The following is a 15,794-nucleotide window of genomic DNA, read 5'->3' on the forward strand; positions in this document are numbered from 1 at the left end:
GGCCGAGATGAGGTTCGCGGGCAGCACGTCCAGCGTGGGCATCGCGGCCGTGTCGGCGGCGTTGGTGAGCGCCACGGCGGTGGACGTCGTCGTCGACGGCTCCGTCTTCTGCCTCTTGTTGGCCACGTCGTCGTGGTCGTGGTGGGCCTGCTGCTCCGAACCTGCCTGGTGGGCGAGGGCCGAGGCGAGCAGCTGGCCCGTGATGGTGACGATGCCCAGGCCGCGGACGTTCTGCCACTTGAGCTTCTTGACGAGGGGGTCGGCCAGCTTCACGACCCAGGCGTTTGTGTCCATGCTGGCGTCCACCCAGGTGCCGACCTCGGGCGTGAAGACGTCGACAGAGCGGTCCCCGTCCGACGCCAGCGCGGCTCGGCAGTCCGCTGCGAGAGCCGTCGTCTCTTCCCGAGTGCCCGCCACGAGGATCAGCTTGCGCGGCTGTATCAGGGGGATCAGCATGTTGAGACTTCGCTTGTCGTGCAGTCCGCTGAAGTCGATCATGGCAACCCGCAGGTTCACCGTCACCGATTCCGTCTTGTACACCAGCTTGCATGGGCCCGTGGGTTCCTCCGGTTCGGCATCCTCGACAGTGTCCAGCTCGTCCGTAGCAGCACCATCGGCCAGGTCCATGGCTTCGGCATCGTCAGCCGTGGCCGTTCGGTTCATGTTGGGCCGCTTGTTGGCACCAGCTGCCTGCTTGGCGACATCGTCCCACTTGCGCTTCTTGCCGAGCTTGTCGTCTTCTGCAGCGATCTGAGCACCGTCAACTGCGTCGTCCTCCTTCTCCTCTGCCCGTAGGTAGTCTTCTGGGCGAATCAGCTCGCCAAAATCGTCGGCCCTCTTCCGTCGGATGGCCATTGGAAACGAGCGTTCTCGGCCCCTTTTGCCGCGTGTGTCAAAATCGTACACGTTCTTCTTCTTGATCAAGATATTGATGCCCAAGTCCTCGTCTTTGAGAACCACGTTCTTGCGTCCTGCCTGGCCCATGGTAGCAGACACGTTGAGGGCCTTGCCCTGCTGCTCACCCTCGTCTTCCGAATCGGACGAAGATTCGGATGAAGCATCATCGACGACGTCGGTAGCTGTTTCCAGCACACCTGCTCCGCCGGCCTGCTGAGTTGCCTGCAGCTGTCTCTGCGTCGCTAGCCACTGCTGATATATGGCGAGATCGTCTCCTTCTAGAGGTTCACGGAGAGCTTCGCGAACCTCCAGTTCCCGGCCGCCTCCGTAAACCATCTCCAGGGTGTCACCAGTGCTGGCGTGCTCCATAGAGACACCATCTCTCCTCTCTTTCCACCATTCCCATAATGTCCTTGAAATCGAGGGAGCATCTTCCCTGGACAAGCTAGGCCGCTCTGTCAAGATGACCAGGTTTCGAGAGTCCCTGGCCAGACCCTTGACGAGGTCCTTGGAGAAACCCCATTCCATGGTGATGTCGCTGGCCAGGATCACGCGACCATGCGTCTCTCCGTTCTCGATATTCTGGCTGAGAAGCTTTGTGATTTGGGCTTTTCGCTCCAGCAATCGCAAGTATTTGAAGTCGAACGGCGCCCCTTCTTTCTTCTCGCTGCCTCCATTGACCTTTCGCTGACCTTCGGCAAAGGCCTCGAACTCTTGGACGATGTTGTTGTCCATCCACTCCAGCATACTGCGCGCATACCTCATGGTACTCGAAACGTTGCGGCCGGCCAGATACAGCTTTGAGTGCTTGAGCACGCCGTCTCTGTTCGCAGCATCCGTGCGCCAGGCATGCTCGAGAAGATAGGAAATCTCTAGGACCCTGGCGCTCGAGTCTACGGGGATGAGTACCGTGCCGCCACGGCTAACGCACGTCTTGATCATTTCAAGGAGATGTTCGTCTCGCTTCGCACGACCACCCGCCTGCGCGGTTCTGTCTGCGCCGCGAGAACTGCAAATCAAGGCAGTGGGCTTGCGCAGCTGCTCGATAACCTCTGCGCCGCCGCCTCCAGCACCTCCAAGCCAAGCAGCTCCAGCGAAGACATTCTCACGAGCTTGGTTCCAGTCCACTGCGTACACGATAGACTCCAGGCCGTGCTGAATGTGCCATATCGTGCCACCGAGGGTGTGGCCAGAGTTGTAGGCCGTGATGGTTAGGCCATTGAGCGGAGGGGAGAACGGCGAGGACAGGGGTTGATGCGGCTGCGAGTACTTGAGCGGCTGGATGAGAGAAAAGTATCGCGCAATCTCTTCGGGCGTGGGGGATTGCAGAAGCAGGTTTTGCGCAGTCGCGGCGGTCTGTGAGTAAGCGTATGTCGACTCGGAGAGCGAGCTCTGCCGGATGGTGGTGGCGGCCGCGGGAGTGGAGGAGTAGAGGTCTTGGGTGAGGGTTCGGCCGAGGTCGATGACGGGGCGAGTCGCATAGACGGGAATGCGGGTGAAGAGGGCGATGTTCTTGCAGCAGTGGGCATATGCGGCCAGGTGCGAGACGGTGGCGTGGGTGAGGAGAATGAGCGAGAGTGTGGGAACCTGCCTGTGGGGAAGCCCGTGTTAGCTGTGCCTTTTCTGTTTTGCTTGCAATTGCCCTTGCTCGAAGCTAGACGCTTGATGCTCGATATCCCCCATCTTGCCATACTCCGTTTGGACATGTTCCAGCTTGGTCTGTACCTACTTTTCCAGCTCCTCGAGCTTGTCGCTGCTAAAGGTCTCGTCCCAGCCCAGATCAACCAGCACCTTGACTCCTCCATCGAGCTCCAAAAGCGACTGCGACGCGAGCGACTCCGACAGAGCGCCCTGGAGCGGGCAGAAGGTGAACATGGTTGTCGATTCTCTGCTGCCGCGATGGCAATGCTTTCGGTCGAGTCTCTCCTACAGCATGACTTGTCGTTTCGAATCCGAGAAGCTGAGAAAGGCGCCTGAAGATCAGTGGCCGCTGTCGAAGGAAAATGCTGGGCGAGTTTGCTGGGCGAATCGCGTCGCCATGCTGCATGTAATTCTTGGTTGGTGGATATCAGAAGAGACATGAAGGGACATGGGTTGAGTTTCGGTGCGGGAACGGCAATACTTTGTTCCCACGACCGGCGGGTCGGAACCGGCTGGGAAATGGGGAGCTTTCCGCTTTTGGGTTTGCGAATAGCTTCGATTCGTTTGAGTACCTAGCTTACATACCTTATGCAGACGCGCAACCACCTACACAACACAAAAGTGTAGTAGGACCTTTACCTAGCTACTAGATTCTAGCAATATCATATCTTGATCGTTGCTGCCGTTGTTATACACGTCCCGTATTACAATGCGTCTCTAGTAGTCAAAGAGAGTTCTACTTCGCATCTAGACTGGGTGCCGGTTTCAGTACAGAGTACCATCGACGCGATAAAAGATAATTCAATCCACTCGATTCATAACCAAGAAGCTATCTACTACCACCATCCTCGTGTATCAAGTCAAAACCACACACCTGTGAACAGTTTCCCGCTGGGTAAAAACACAAAGTAACGATAACAATACCGCTGATAAAGTCACAACCGTCGCACCGTACAGGCTGCCGCCGTCGTAAATCATTCTTCCGACAAGTGCCCTGAGATGGCGCCTTGCTCGTACAATTGCCTGACGCATCCAGGCCGGGAATGAGAGCCACGGGAACTCTCTCCGAACTTTGCCATACTCTGCCAAGATTGGTTATCCACAAAGGTCGTTTCCGACCCGAGATTCGACCATGCGCGGACGACGGTTGTCTCAGAGGAGGCCTGGACAGCAAAGTCTGTCTCGCACCCGTAACAGGAGCCAACCATCTCCTCTCCAGTCTCGAAAGCATCGTTGATGGCGATTTCAACACGCAGCCCGCGAGCCACGGGACCCCAAGCACGGCAGCAGTCTCGTCGTGCCTGATATCGAAGAGCTTGTGGCAAGCTGCGGATCCATGGATCACCAGCGGAGAGTGTTATTTGGTGTTGGCATATGTGGAGATACCCCAGGGACTCTTGGGATACATCTTCGACAGTCTTATCGAACTTCCAGGTAGACTGAATGATGTATTGTCCATCGACAACCTTTGGTAAAACCGAATAAGTGCCAGTGCATTCCTTAAGCGCGGCATATACTCTTGTGTCGATGAGCATGGAAAACGGTTGCAGTAGGTTGTTGAGGTGCTTTTTATATTTTCTCTGGAGAACTGGCCCGCCGTTGCCCTCCTCTTTGAGGAGGCGAGTATACTTCAAGGCGATTTGGGCATGTCGATAAAACGTAACGTATTCTTCGCTCCAGCGAACGATGTCCATTGGGGACCCTTCCTCGTGACGGCATGAGAATTGCCACCAAGAAGATGGAGTATCCTCTTGGTCAATTGTATGGAGTTTCATACACTGGTGGCAGGCCAAGAGATTGGGTTGACTGTAGGCCATGGTAAAAAGGAACCGTGAGCGCTGATCAACGCCCAGCTGGCCGGATGAGAGAGGCTGCCCGCCATCCTCGCGCGCCTTGTAGTTGTCTATGAAGATTGCCCGCAGTGAAGAGCAGGTTTGTGCCAGTAAAATACGCTGGTATTGTGGAAGTTGCTCAAAGATGAGCAGGATCATCTCGACAGGGAGCTGAAGGATGGCGCATGATGGATCTTGCTCGGCCTTCTTGGACGTGAGGCTGCGAAGCCAGCGACCGACCATGAGACTCATAATGATGGCCGTGTCGGTAGTGAACGATTGTGAGAGAGTTTGTGCGAGGGTGGATGATTGCTTATATAGAGATGGTTGTGATGAAAGCAATGATTTGAAAGGCTGGGAAGTTCAGAAGGTCAAGAAAATCGTGAGGAGGGCGGGAAAGAAACCGAGAGAAAGGGGGACGGGGGGGCAATGTGTGATTATATACCCTTGGGTGGCTTCGTTCCCAACATTTGAAGCCATGGTAGGTTTGTTTACACGCTTGGCTAAACTCACATTACCGCAAGATGCATACACAGAACAAGTTTAAAGACGGACTGTCTTCTGAAGGTTCTGTGGCGTGTAGAGGTTCCAATCTTGCCCATCGTCGTTGATAGAGTTCACAAATTTGCTTCATTGGGAATAAAAGGGGGGTCATTGAAGCTTCATGTGGTAAGGCTGAGCGGCGCCAGGCGGTTGTCCTGCCACCACGCAACTCAGTATCATCGATGTCAATAACAATAGTCATCATCATACATGTCGCTAATCTATGCGAGATGGCAACTTGTAGTCGAACTCTAACTGAAGCTTTTGTTGAGCCATCACCGGACGGCGCTCTTCGGCTTCTCTCACGCCTCTCCTTTACGCTTCCCAGTATTCACTCTACAAGCTTGACGTTCAACAATACCCTGCCTGGATAGTGTTCCCTCTCTCTTACTGCCTAGTATTTGGCTTACGCTCTCTGCTTGCCGTGGCCCATCCCCCCCTGATGTTTCGATATTCTTTATAGACTCGTTTCTTTCTTTGGTCGGCCACCTTTTCCAATGATTCGATGTGAATGTCACAACTCAACCCACAGACTTGAGTTGCTGGCCAAGGATCTTTGGATTCTCTTCTGCTTCATCTACTACTTTTCCTTTTGGGGGGTTACTTTTGCTTGTTCTTACGAAAACAATGTCCCCATACTAGACTTATATGTGACAGGTATGCCAATGGCTGGCGCTTGTTCCTGGCTGATGGTTGTTCCCAGCGTGGTATTCATCCTCCTCCACCTCTTCATAAATGATTAGATTTCTGTCTTGGAAGAGTAATTCTTCTAAATGGAATATTAGACGACGGATATGTGCATCAAGGAACTGTTTGTACGCCAACCAAAGCATATCCATGCAAGGGTCTAGCACACAAAAGCCTCAGAGCCAAAGAGATGGCGTTCTGTAAGCTACATGTACCTAAGTAGTAACTTCATGGTAACTTTGCACCAGAACGAACAAGGCTGGGGGGCTGTGTGGGCTGGGCAATAAAGCATATACAAGCGGCACGTCCTTTTCCCCCTTTCTTCTTACTCGCTCATGCAATTCTCAGATGCGACATATAACTCATACTCTACTAAGGCTAACCCGGATCATTTTTTAAACTAGATAACTTACACACTTCTGGGCAAAGATGTCCGTCTCTCCGTACATCGTCGGCCCCTCGGCCGGCCACGCGCACACCCACACCATCATTTTCCTCCATGGCCGCGACAGCCAAGCCCAGGAGTTCGCATCAGAGTTGTTCGAGTGCGAAGCCTCGGGCTCCGAGGCAGACCGGACGCTGCCGGCTCTTTTCCCCACGGTTCGGTGGGTTTTCCCACAGGCGGCAGCCCTCCGCTCGGAGCGCTTCGGCGTGGAGATGTCGCAGTGGTTCGACATGTGGAGTGTGGAAAACGCCGAGGAGCGCATCGAGTTGCAAGTCCCGGGCTTGCTGTCCAGCGTTGCCTCCATCAGAGCCCTGGTCAAGGAGGAGGAGCTGCTTGTGCCAAGGAAGAGCATCTTTTTGGGCGGCATCAGCCAAGGCTTCGCAACGTAAAGATGGACTTTTTCCTCTCTCTCTTCTTGTCCTTCCTCCTTGTCGCTTCTGAGGCTTCCAACTGACCACTTTTTCCGCCTTCCAAATAGCGCAATAGCGACATTCTTCGCCGACGGCAGCGGAGGCTTTGCCGGCCTGTGTGGCTTCTGCAGTTGGCTGCCGCTCGCCGACAAGGCTGCGCTGAACATGGCCAAGCAAGGTCTCAACCAGCGTCAACACATGCGGCAACTCTACGCCAACAGCGATGACGAGCAACACGAGAAGCCGTCACAGTTGCAGCTCATCCCCACGCCAATTCTTCTTGAGCACTGTCAGGATGACGAGGTCGTCCCCATTGGCAACGGCGCCCGCATGCGAGAGTTGTTGAGCCGGCTCGGTCTCAGCGTGGAGTGGCACGACTACGAGGATGGGGGGCATTGGATCAATGAACCGCAGGGCGTAGACGACTTTGTCCGTTTCTTGCAGGCCAACTTGTATCGAGCCGATGTTTCATAGGAGAAAAGAACTCTCATTGGCAAAAGACTGCCTTCCCACCTACGACGAAGCAGGAGTTACAAAAGAAGGGGTGGCTTTCCACCACCCTCCCCTACCTTAGGTGCTCAGCATCTCAGTAAACTGGTTTTCCCAATACTGCGGCTGCTATACGTACAGAAGACACTCTACCCTCTACTACTGTTGCGATAATTGTCTGCAGTTGTTCAAGCCTCAACCTCATCCAGCTAGACTGCGCTAAGCAGGGGTTCATAAGCAATAAGATCTTTAAAATCGGCAACTTCAGCCTGCTCACCGTCCCGAGGCCATCTATAATAATACCTACGCACTCTTCAGCCATGGAAGAGGAAGCGGTGCGGATGCGCTGGCTCAGCGGCTGGCCCAGACGAGTCCTCCCTCTGCGTCGTCCTGCAGGCTTGTCGCAGATGAACTCGTATCACGCGCAATGGAGTGTCATGGACGACCAGATCATGCTGACTCTGCCATCGACGACGGACGCCTTGTCCCCGTCCACGGTCTACCTGGCCGACCTCGAAGACAGCCTAGAAAATGATGACGATGCGGTCGAGTTCAGCCAGATTGCAGAGCTGCCGTTTCATGCCACGAGATCCAGGCTGCTGAGCAACCGAGCGGGATTTGTCACTGCAGAGTTCAGACAAATGTGTGTGATGCGTATGGCCTTGAGAGACCATTTTGCAGCCCTGTCTTCGATTAATATATACTGATCTATGCTTCCAGTCAAGGCAAGTTGATACTGCGCACGCATGACCGGAGCGGCAGCGTCAAAAGGGAGCAGACGGTGCCAGCAGAAGCTGTCGATGGGGAGTTTGCCGTTCATGGCCCAACTGTCGCCCTCTGTGTACGCATCGGCATTCAGAAGCCATCCACCAACTGCCTCGGTACTTCGACTCATGTCATCACCTGGAACACTGAGACAGGAGACCTCGCAAAGGTTGAGATACCCCAAGACGAACGCGCACCTCAATGTGTAAGTAAACATGAGCTCAGTCACTGCACCCTTCTTCTGACCGTCTCTCAAGCACAGGGGGAACATCCAGTTCACTACCTCTTCGTATATTGCTCTCGGCGGCCACATCGACCCCTGCTACGACAAGCCATATGCCGTGCTGCGATCAATTCCAATCGCGCCGTCAGAGCAGAATCTTGGCCGATATTTCCACCACCACGAAAACTTTGAGTATGGAGACGACCACGACGCGATAGCGATCCCGGGAAGTTCTGCTCACGGCAACTTCGTCGTTCACCATCACCAGGACCAGAAACGTTTCACAGTCGCAGACGTGGGCTTGCTCACAGGCGAGATTCCAGTAAGCTACCGACGAGATTCGACGATGACTCAAACAAAGCACTTACAATAGATCAAATACTAGTCCGAGCCAGAACCCACGCCGAGATACTTTTCCGACCCAGATTACCACAAGGATCTCTTCCACGTCTTCTCCAACAAGAGCAGTGCGCGAACGCTCAACGGGGCGACGATATCTGACAGACTCCCCGCCCTCGCCGGAAACCGACTGCTGGTGCGGCAACACCTCGAGGAGTACGACCATGACGCGGACAGCTACCATGGCTTCAAGGCCCCTCACTCCTCATTCGGCACCTTTCAAGTCCTCTACCTCTACGACCTAGACCAAGACCGGTGCAAGGCCCTGCGCCAGCTTTCGCCCACCGAGCGCCAGGCTCTCGAGGCGCGGCTCAAGGAGCTGAACCCCGACGCCAGGGCGGCCGTCGTGTCCCGCATGTTCTACGCCTCCATCGAAGACGAAGACGACATGGAAAGGGACGCCTCGCCGGAGTGGGAGGCCCACGTGCGAGAGCTGTGGGAGGTTCAGCAGGCGCGGCAACGGGGAGAGGCCACGTTCCCGACACTGGAGTTTGACGATGCGCCGGGGGGGCATGATGACGATGATGCTCGCATCTTGTTCACGCGCAGCATGGTTTGTCTGCCGAGCGTGCGGGACGGCGAGGCGCTTGCTTTGACGACTTCGGCTATCGTTGAGCTGCCGACGCCCGCGGCAGATGGGTATGTGCATTGTTTTGTAGCATAGATGCCTCTTTCAGAGGATACCGTCGCAAGAGCTTTGTCTGTGTTGAGAGGGTTAGAATGACTGTTGTCTCGCAGATGCTCCTTTGGTTAAAGCGCCTATAATAGACGACTGTTGGAAGCGGAGATCTTCCCCTGGCACCGACGGTATATCTATCGGTTGCAAGTTCGGGAGCGAAGAGCAATCAAGAGGCTGCAACACGCTCAGTCGTTAGAGCCTGAGCTTCCCAGCCAATGGGTCATAAGGAATCATTGCAACATGCCCTTCCAACAAGCCGCCTAGAGCTCAATCGGTGATCCGTGATTGGCCGCAAGCCGATCCACCAAGATTGCCCGGTTAGCTCAATCGGTAGAGCGTGAGACTCTTAATTGGGCACACGTTCTGATGGTCATCTCAAGGTTGCGGGTTCGACCCCCGCATCGGGCTCTTCCTATAAATAAAGTCATTCGATTGAGATATCAGGTGGTTTCTTTTTTTGGAGTTTTTTTTGCCTTTTGTTTTTGTTGATAGCAGTTGTGGAATTGATCTTCGTCTTACTAGGGAGTTCTTGAGACTGTTATATAATTAGATGTGACATCTTTTGAGGTGAGATCTGTCGAATGCCTTAGGGAACTGGCGTGCTGTGCGTAAATATAGCATCCCATTGAATACCTACAGTAGGCACTTACTCACACTCACTCAACCTTTGCCAGACACGGCAACTCCTCCCTCCCCACGCACTCATAGGTAAGCTTATCTATCTCCTCACTTCTGCCCCGGCTTCCCCACGAGCAGCCACATGCATCATCGTCTTCCATCCATCCATCCATCCATGAACCCTCTTGCTAACCTACTATCTAGGTCCTAACGACTCAAGTTCAACGCTCAGTGGCGCCCGCGCTGCTTCAATTCCCCCCCCGCTGTTGCTGTCCCTACCCAAGTACTACCCTTATTACTTCTACCTTGCGGCTCTTCCTCCTCCTCCTTTTCCCCTCCCCTGCGCGCGCATTTGTGTGTGTGTGTGTGTGTGTGCTCGACATATGGCAAGCAAGGCAAGGCAAGGTAAAGTAAACGCCGCCACCCCCCATCCTCCCATTCTTTTTCCCTTTTTGTCTCGCAAACTCGGCATCTTCTTGCCGGTCCGGCACGCAACAACCCCCCTCCCAAAAAAGTCCCCAGGCCTAGATGGGAGGAGCTAAGAGTTTCTTGGGGAGATGACGCGGCCCTTTGTTGATGATTGCTACGTTAGTTTAGTTTAATGTCACTACCTACCATGGGTAGTTCATACCAAACACTTCTTGAGTTCCGTACGGATGGTTGGGGAGTTATAATAAGCATGGCTCGTATTATAGTTACTTGATTCTTTTCCTTATCATTACAATCTAGAGAATTAAAGATAAATGCTGTTCGGGTCAAGAGACGAGAACACTGGGTATTACCTTCGAATAGCGAGCCCTATTAATCAAGGATAGAAAAGAGTGACGTGGATGTCACGCACATGTGAAGAATAGATGTTCAGATTCTGCTGCAAGGCAGGCTTTTCTCTTCTTATTTTTCTATTATTAGTAGTATCATTAGATTCTTTTTCTCAAATATGGTAGAAGCGTGTTGACATGCAAATGAGCGTCCCTTCAACTATAAGCACAACCATCTTTTATCGTAAGTCCTAGTGTCTTGCATAGGTACTTTGAGCTTTTGAGCCATTACGGCTCATCCCCATCGAGCCCACAGACAGGCAATTGTACTTCGGGTAGGATCAACAGTAGATAATAAGTTAGATTTGATAAAAGATACACCGCTCCCTCATACTCTTACTGTTTTGCCTATAATATAACATATATGTGACATATGTAGAGAGAAAACAAAGGAAAATGAAGAAAAGCGTCCGATCAAGTACAATTCACCCCTTTCTTTCGCCAAAGCCAACAACCCGTTGGATTGCCCCTTATTCCCCACCAACCTGGTTCCAGATAGACACACAAAAAATTGGAAACAAGAACATTTGTAGAGTTGTAAGAACAGTGATGGAACACGAGGGCCTCATCTGAGCCCATTCTGATGCTCATCCAGACGCCAGAGCAATGCATTTCAGAGCGCGCGCGCGCGAGAGAGAGAGAGAGAGAGAGAGAAACAAAAGGAAAAGAGGGATAAAGTCGTGACATATACAGCCTCCCGCCAGACACTTTGAGCGTTTCTATGCGTACAAAACAAATACAAGAAAGGAAATCATAAACCCCCCGGGGCTCGCCCGCCTAGATGCAAAACTTGCGATCAAGCATCCTCAAGGCTCGCGCGTCTTCGCTAGCGCCGCCCTTTTCGGCCATGGTGATACTGGCCGTCCTCGGGCTGCTGTGAGCGCTGCCGTTTGCGCCAGACTCGGTGGTGGAAGACGTCGTGGGGTGCAACAGCGCGGACAAGCTTGCCTTGTTGCTGGTGCTGCTGCTACCATGCGTCTCCAGATGGGCGTTTTGAGGCGGGCTTGGACTCAGCGTCCGCGTGGGAGGAGTGTGCAGTCCGCTGTGGGCAGACACAAGGGGCCCGCTGGCAACAGTACCCAGAGCCGGGAGAGGCCCCTGAGGCTTCTTCTCGGGCGGCGGGATCCGTGAGTCGCCAATGGCGGCTTGCGCGGCGGCCTGCAGGGTCGGTTGGTGAGGAGATTCGTGACCACGTGGCGGCGTCGGTCCCTGCGAATGTTGCTGGCCATGGTATGGAGGCAGAGGGGCTGGCTTCGGCGCGTTTTGGAGAGGCGGTAATGAGTTTCGCTCGTAAAGGTTAGGCGTGCCATGTTGATAGTGATGCGGCGCTGGCGGCGGAGGCGGCGGAGGCGGCGCATAGCCGTGATGAGGCGGCGGCGGACCCTGAGGGGCGTATGGGTGAGGTAGATGGTGGCCGGGGGGGGGATGGCTGTAGGTGTAATGGCTGTATGGAGGAGTCGCAACAGGCGACGGAGGCCAGCCATAACCGGGCTGATAATGGCTTGCAAACGGCGGTTGGTGGTGCCCCGGGTGAGGGGGGTGGTGGTGCTGATGCTGAGGAGCAATCATGTACGGCGGCTGCTGCATCGGCGCCCTCGTCAGTGCAGGTGTTTGGTTCGTCTCCCCCATGCTGGACTCCGGGTACATGCCCTTCATCGGGATGATGGATCGCAGCATCGGGTCGTTGGTCGGCTGAGGCAGCTCGGGCTGCCCAGGCTGCGGTCGAGAGTAGTATGAGATGAGGTGGAGGTGCTGGCCGGTCGAGGTGGTGATGCTGAACGACTGCTTCATAAGGCCGTCGGCCTTGTATCGGTATCCCTCCGGCTCGCCATCGTCGTGGTCCTCGTCGCTACCGCGCCCAGATTCGGGCGTCTTGCCGTTGCCCCGTCTGCTTCCGCCAAAGCCGCCTCCTCGCTTACCCTCCATTTCGCGGTACGTCAGGAAGCTGCCCGACACTCTGCTGGCGCTCCATGATTTGCCGTCCGTCCACCGCCTCATGCCCGCCTCGCGCTCGTCCCATACAAAGACCGAGCCGGATCTGATGGACTGTCTCTCCTTTTCGGAGAGCCGCCTCTGGACTCGAGGCAGATGGCCTAGCCGACAGGCTTCAAACAGCTTGATAGCATCGGCTGGAGTCCGTACATAGCCGTGGTACGTCTCCATCTTGTCGGACGCTATTGATTCCGGTTTGTACATGTGCAAAGGTCCGAGTCAACGGACTGGATGTAAATTTCCAAGTGGAAAGTTTGTAAAGAGGGGGCCAGACCACCCAGACACGCAGGTCTGCAGCGATCTCTTTGTTGGCCCAAGGGGACAAAGGGCGCCTCTGGTGTCAAGTGAGGCGCAATCTGCCTGCTATGAGATGGAGCAGCAGAGTGACGGCCAACGGAGCTGTAGTTGCAATACCCCTACGGATGATATATGTCAGTTGACGACGCCAAGAACGTTGCAGTTCGAAAAATATATAAGCGCGCATATAGGGTGTGTGCTTTGCAGACGGGAGTGGAGGGGCTGAGAAGGTCGATGCCAAGAACATTGCATCAATCGGAAGAGGGCCCATCGACATCATATGTACACATCTCGACACTCTCTCTTGTGTGTTGCATCCATCTTCTCTTCAACTCAGTACGAGCTGGCAGACCCGCAGCACAGGCGGAGTAACACACTGCGTGGTGAACGAGCGAGCTGCTTCAGAGGCGTTCCAACTTCTCTCTCTCTCTGATACCCGTCGCAATCCAGCCGCAATTGGCCCTCTTGTCGACTATCGTGTGGGCGATGCCGCTCGGCGATTTGCAGGACGAGCAACTTGCAACGCCAAAAGGATGCATGCGTTTGCGGTTCCATCGTGGCCAAAACACATAGGCTGTTTCCGGCAACTCCTGGAGGCGGTTGTCGCACCTAAACCGCATCTTCACACGCCGGCTTCCCGGAGTGCGCCCTTGGAAAGTCTCTTTTTTTTTTTTTTTTTTGTACCCTTTTCTTTGCTCTTGTCTCTTTGTCCCGTTTGGCGTCGTTTCTTCCCCCCTTCTCACACAACTCCTCCACCGGCAAAAGCCAGAGGGGCAGAGGGGATATGAGGCGGAAACCACCACAGCACAAAGGGAGCACAGCAACACCTCAGCATGGGAACACTAGATCCATGCAGGCAGCCTCGGGAAACATAATCACCAGTGCCATGGAGGCACGCGGATATCGTCGCAAAGGATGGCAGGAAAAGGCAGGCGATGGAGGGACAAGGCAAAACCGGCTTACCTTTGGCAGAGCGTGTATGTACAAAAGCAGGCACAGACACCGTAGTGGCGCCAAGGAATCGAGATCAAACGGGGATAGGGAGGAAAATGGAGGGTGGAAAGAGGAAAAGTCCAGGCGAGGTCGGATAGGCGACTATATGTACAGAAAATAACCTTTTTCTCGCGCCGCGGATGTCGATAGTCTTCAAGCCGTTTCGATATGGGCGGAGGGAAGGCGAACCGGATCGCGAAGAGGGAATCTCGCACGCAGAACAAGGTTGAAACTAACGCTTCTGCCTTGGTAATAAGCCGCAAAGCCAAAAGGCAAAAAAAGAGCAAAAAAAGAAGGCAGAGGGAAAAGATGGAGGAGAGGAGGGAGAATTAAGGTTGGGGCCAGCCAAGTGAACAGGGTGTGGTCATGGATGGATAAATCGGCTCGTTTGACGCAGGGACGTGTGGGGTTGTGGCGACAGGGGGGAGGGGTGGACTTAGCGGGCGGTCTCAGGTGAAGGGCGCTGGGCTTCGGGGGGCCTTTAGTGGTGGCCGTTGGCGATGGCCACTGGAGCGCCTGGAAGGCCGGCACCTCGAGGAACCGGCAGCGGCAGGAGGACGATGGAATGGTGGATGAGGCGTGAGCAGGAGGAAGACCGAAGGAGGACAGAACAAGAACAAGAACAAGCATCGTTGATCAGAGCAGACAAGGAAAAAGAAATAAAATGGCCATGATGGAAAGCAACAAAGGCGATATCGCTACAGCTGCCTTTCTCTCGTTGACCCTCATCATTGGATACGGTACCTGGTACCAAACACCACGCATATATTATCTCCAATAACCTCCCCATTTCGATCCCAAGCGGCATCTCGCCTGCCGTGCTAGCCTCCAGGCTGCGTGCCGACCGCCCTTTCTGCCTGTTTGGTCCCGAGATACTTGCGTGGCTGCCACTTCTGCCAACTGAGTGAACATGCTTCCCGAGCTTCATGTCCCGAGTCTCTCTGCCCGTGGCACAGGGTTGTGAGGGCAAGCTGTATTACCAACAGGCCACGCGTGCGGCTTGTTAACGAGCCAATGCCGTGCCGTGCCCTGCCTTAAGGGGCGGGATGCTTCTTTTTTACATGCCGGTGGAGGGGCCGGACCAAGCGAGATGGAAGCCAAAAGCATCAGACCGCACGTATAATAGCGAAAGATGGCACCTCGCAGGGATCAACACGGAGAGATGGCATCTCATCTCATCTCATCCAGTCCAAATCCCGCCGACGACGAAACGGCTTCCCTGGCATGTAAGAGGATGTACCTGACTGTATTACATGTTCTATGTACTAGCCAACCGCGTCATGCAGAGCCCGGTCGTCGATGGAACGGGCTCCCTGGCTCCCCATGGAAAAGACGGCATGTGCAAGAGGGAAACAAGGACAAATCCGACCTCGAGCATTCGCAGCCAAGAAGAACCGAAGCTGGGCTGTCCAGTGTGTGGGGTGGACGGAATCGGCGTGGGCGCCCGGGAATAAAGCACGGAGTTGCATCGCCCTTTGGCCAAGACACAGCAGGGAAAATCCCCAACCCTAAAGAGAGAGGGCACCACATTTTAATGCTTTTTCTGCTTTTCCACTGCTTTCGTCAACCCTGGTTTGCTCACAAAGTCCGGTCGTGAGATGACTCGTGTATTTTCCGTTTTGCCTTGCCGGAAGCCGCTCCAGGCTCGGAGATACAGATTCGAGGACATCAGAGTGGCCACCGTCTGTTTCGACGCCGTCGGGTATCGATCGGTCTCAAGTTCTGCCACCGGGACGCCTGGAAGCTGAGGCTGTTCGACTAGACGGCTGTCCGTGACAATGACGGCATACCCGCGTGCGCCAGTGAATGAGCACTGTAGCTCTTTTGTCCTTCTCTAGAACATCTCGAACCCTGCGTTTGACTCCCCAACTACCGACACGGGTGCTGCATATATATTAGCCAACGAAGAACAAGAAGCAAAAGGAAGTTGGAGGGAGATACTGCAGACCCGGATGATGCCAAATCCGGCCCCAGAGCTCTCGTCATCTCCCAATCTTTGCTGCGTATCAATCAACAGACACAGCGTTTCTGTGTTACTTGCCGCAAGACGACCGCCTCTGGTATGG

General features: G+C 54.4%; 5 protein-coding genes and 1 non-coding gene across 6 annotated transcripts; 3 read left to right on the forward strand and 3 right to left on the reverse strand.

Moving 5' to 3' along the window:
* BBK36DRAFT_1136529 (hypothetical protein) lies at nucleotides 1–2,842 on the reverse strand (the record flags this gene model as incomplete). The annotated part of the gene is made up of 2 exons (XM_024893012.1): nucleotides 2,627–2,842; nucleotides 1–2,488 (listed from the first exon to the last, which is right to left on the reverse strand). Coding segments are annotated over exons 1-2 (2,634 nt in total), but the record flags the coding sequence as incomplete, so codon positions are not given.
* Nucleotides 2,843–3,512: 670 nt separating this feature from the next.
* BBK36DRAFT_1129421 (hypothetical protein) lies at nucleotides 3,513–4,622 on the reverse strand (the record flags this gene model as incomplete). Its single annotated transcript, XM_024891736.1, has 2 exons — nucleotides 3,513–3,864; nucleotides 4,198–4,622. The coding sequence occupies 2 exons, from the start codon at nucleotides 4,620–4,622 to the stop codon at nucleotides 3,513–3,515; spliced, it is 777 nt and encodes a 258-aa protein (XP_024745620.1).
* Nucleotides 4,623–6,029: 1,407 nt separating this feature from the next.
* Nucleotides 6,030–6,929, forward strand: BBK36DRAFT_1162985 (Phospholipase/carboxylesterase; the record flags this gene model as incomplete). The annotated part of the gene is made up of 2 exons (XM_024894488.1): nucleotides 6,030–6,430; nucleotides 6,524–6,929. The coding sequence occupies 2 exons, from the start codon at nucleotides 6,030–6,032 to the stop codon at nucleotides 6,927–6,929; spliced, it is 807 nt and encodes a 268-aa protein (XP_024745621.1).
* Nucleotides 6,930–7,264: 335 nt separating this feature from the next.
* Nucleotides 7,265–8,995, forward strand: BBK36DRAFT_1129517 (hypothetical protein; the record flags this gene model as incomplete). The annotated part of the gene is made up of 4 exons (XM_024891747.1): nucleotides 7,265–7,587; nucleotides 7,665–7,914; nucleotides 7,967–8,254; nucleotides 8,318–8,995. The coding sequence occupies 4 exons, from the start codon at nucleotides 7,265–7,267 to the stop codon at nucleotides 8,993–8,995; spliced, it is 1,539 nt and encodes a 512-aa protein (XP_024745622.1).
* Nucleotides 8,996–9,322: 327 nt separating this feature from the next.
* On the forward strand, nucleotides 9,323–9,418 carry BBK36DRAFT_t177. The gene has a single exon. It is a non-coding gene; the product is annotated as a tRNA-Lys (tRNA).
* A 1,805-nt stretch (nucleotides 9,419–11,223) lies between these two features.
* Nucleotides 11,224–12,609, reverse strand: BBK36DRAFT_1144742 (hypothetical protein; the record flags this gene model as incomplete). The annotated part of the gene is made up of 1 exon (XM_024893695.1): nucleotides 11,224–12,609. One exon carries the CDS (start codon nucleotides 12,607–12,609, stop codon nucleotides 11,224–11,226), a length of 1,386 nt encoding a protein of 461 aa, XP_024745623.1.
* Nucleotides 12,610–15,794: the final 3,185 nt, after the last annotated feature.

This window comes from Trichoderma citrinoviride, assembly GCF_003025115.1.
Source record: "Trichoderma citrinoviride strain TUCIM 6016 unplaced genomic scaffold BBK36scaffold_17, whole genome shotgun sequence".
In the NCBI taxonomy this organism is placed as follows: Eukaryota; Fungi; Ascomycota; class Sordariomycetes; order Hypocreales; family Hypocreaceae; genus Trichoderma; species Trichoderma citrinoviride.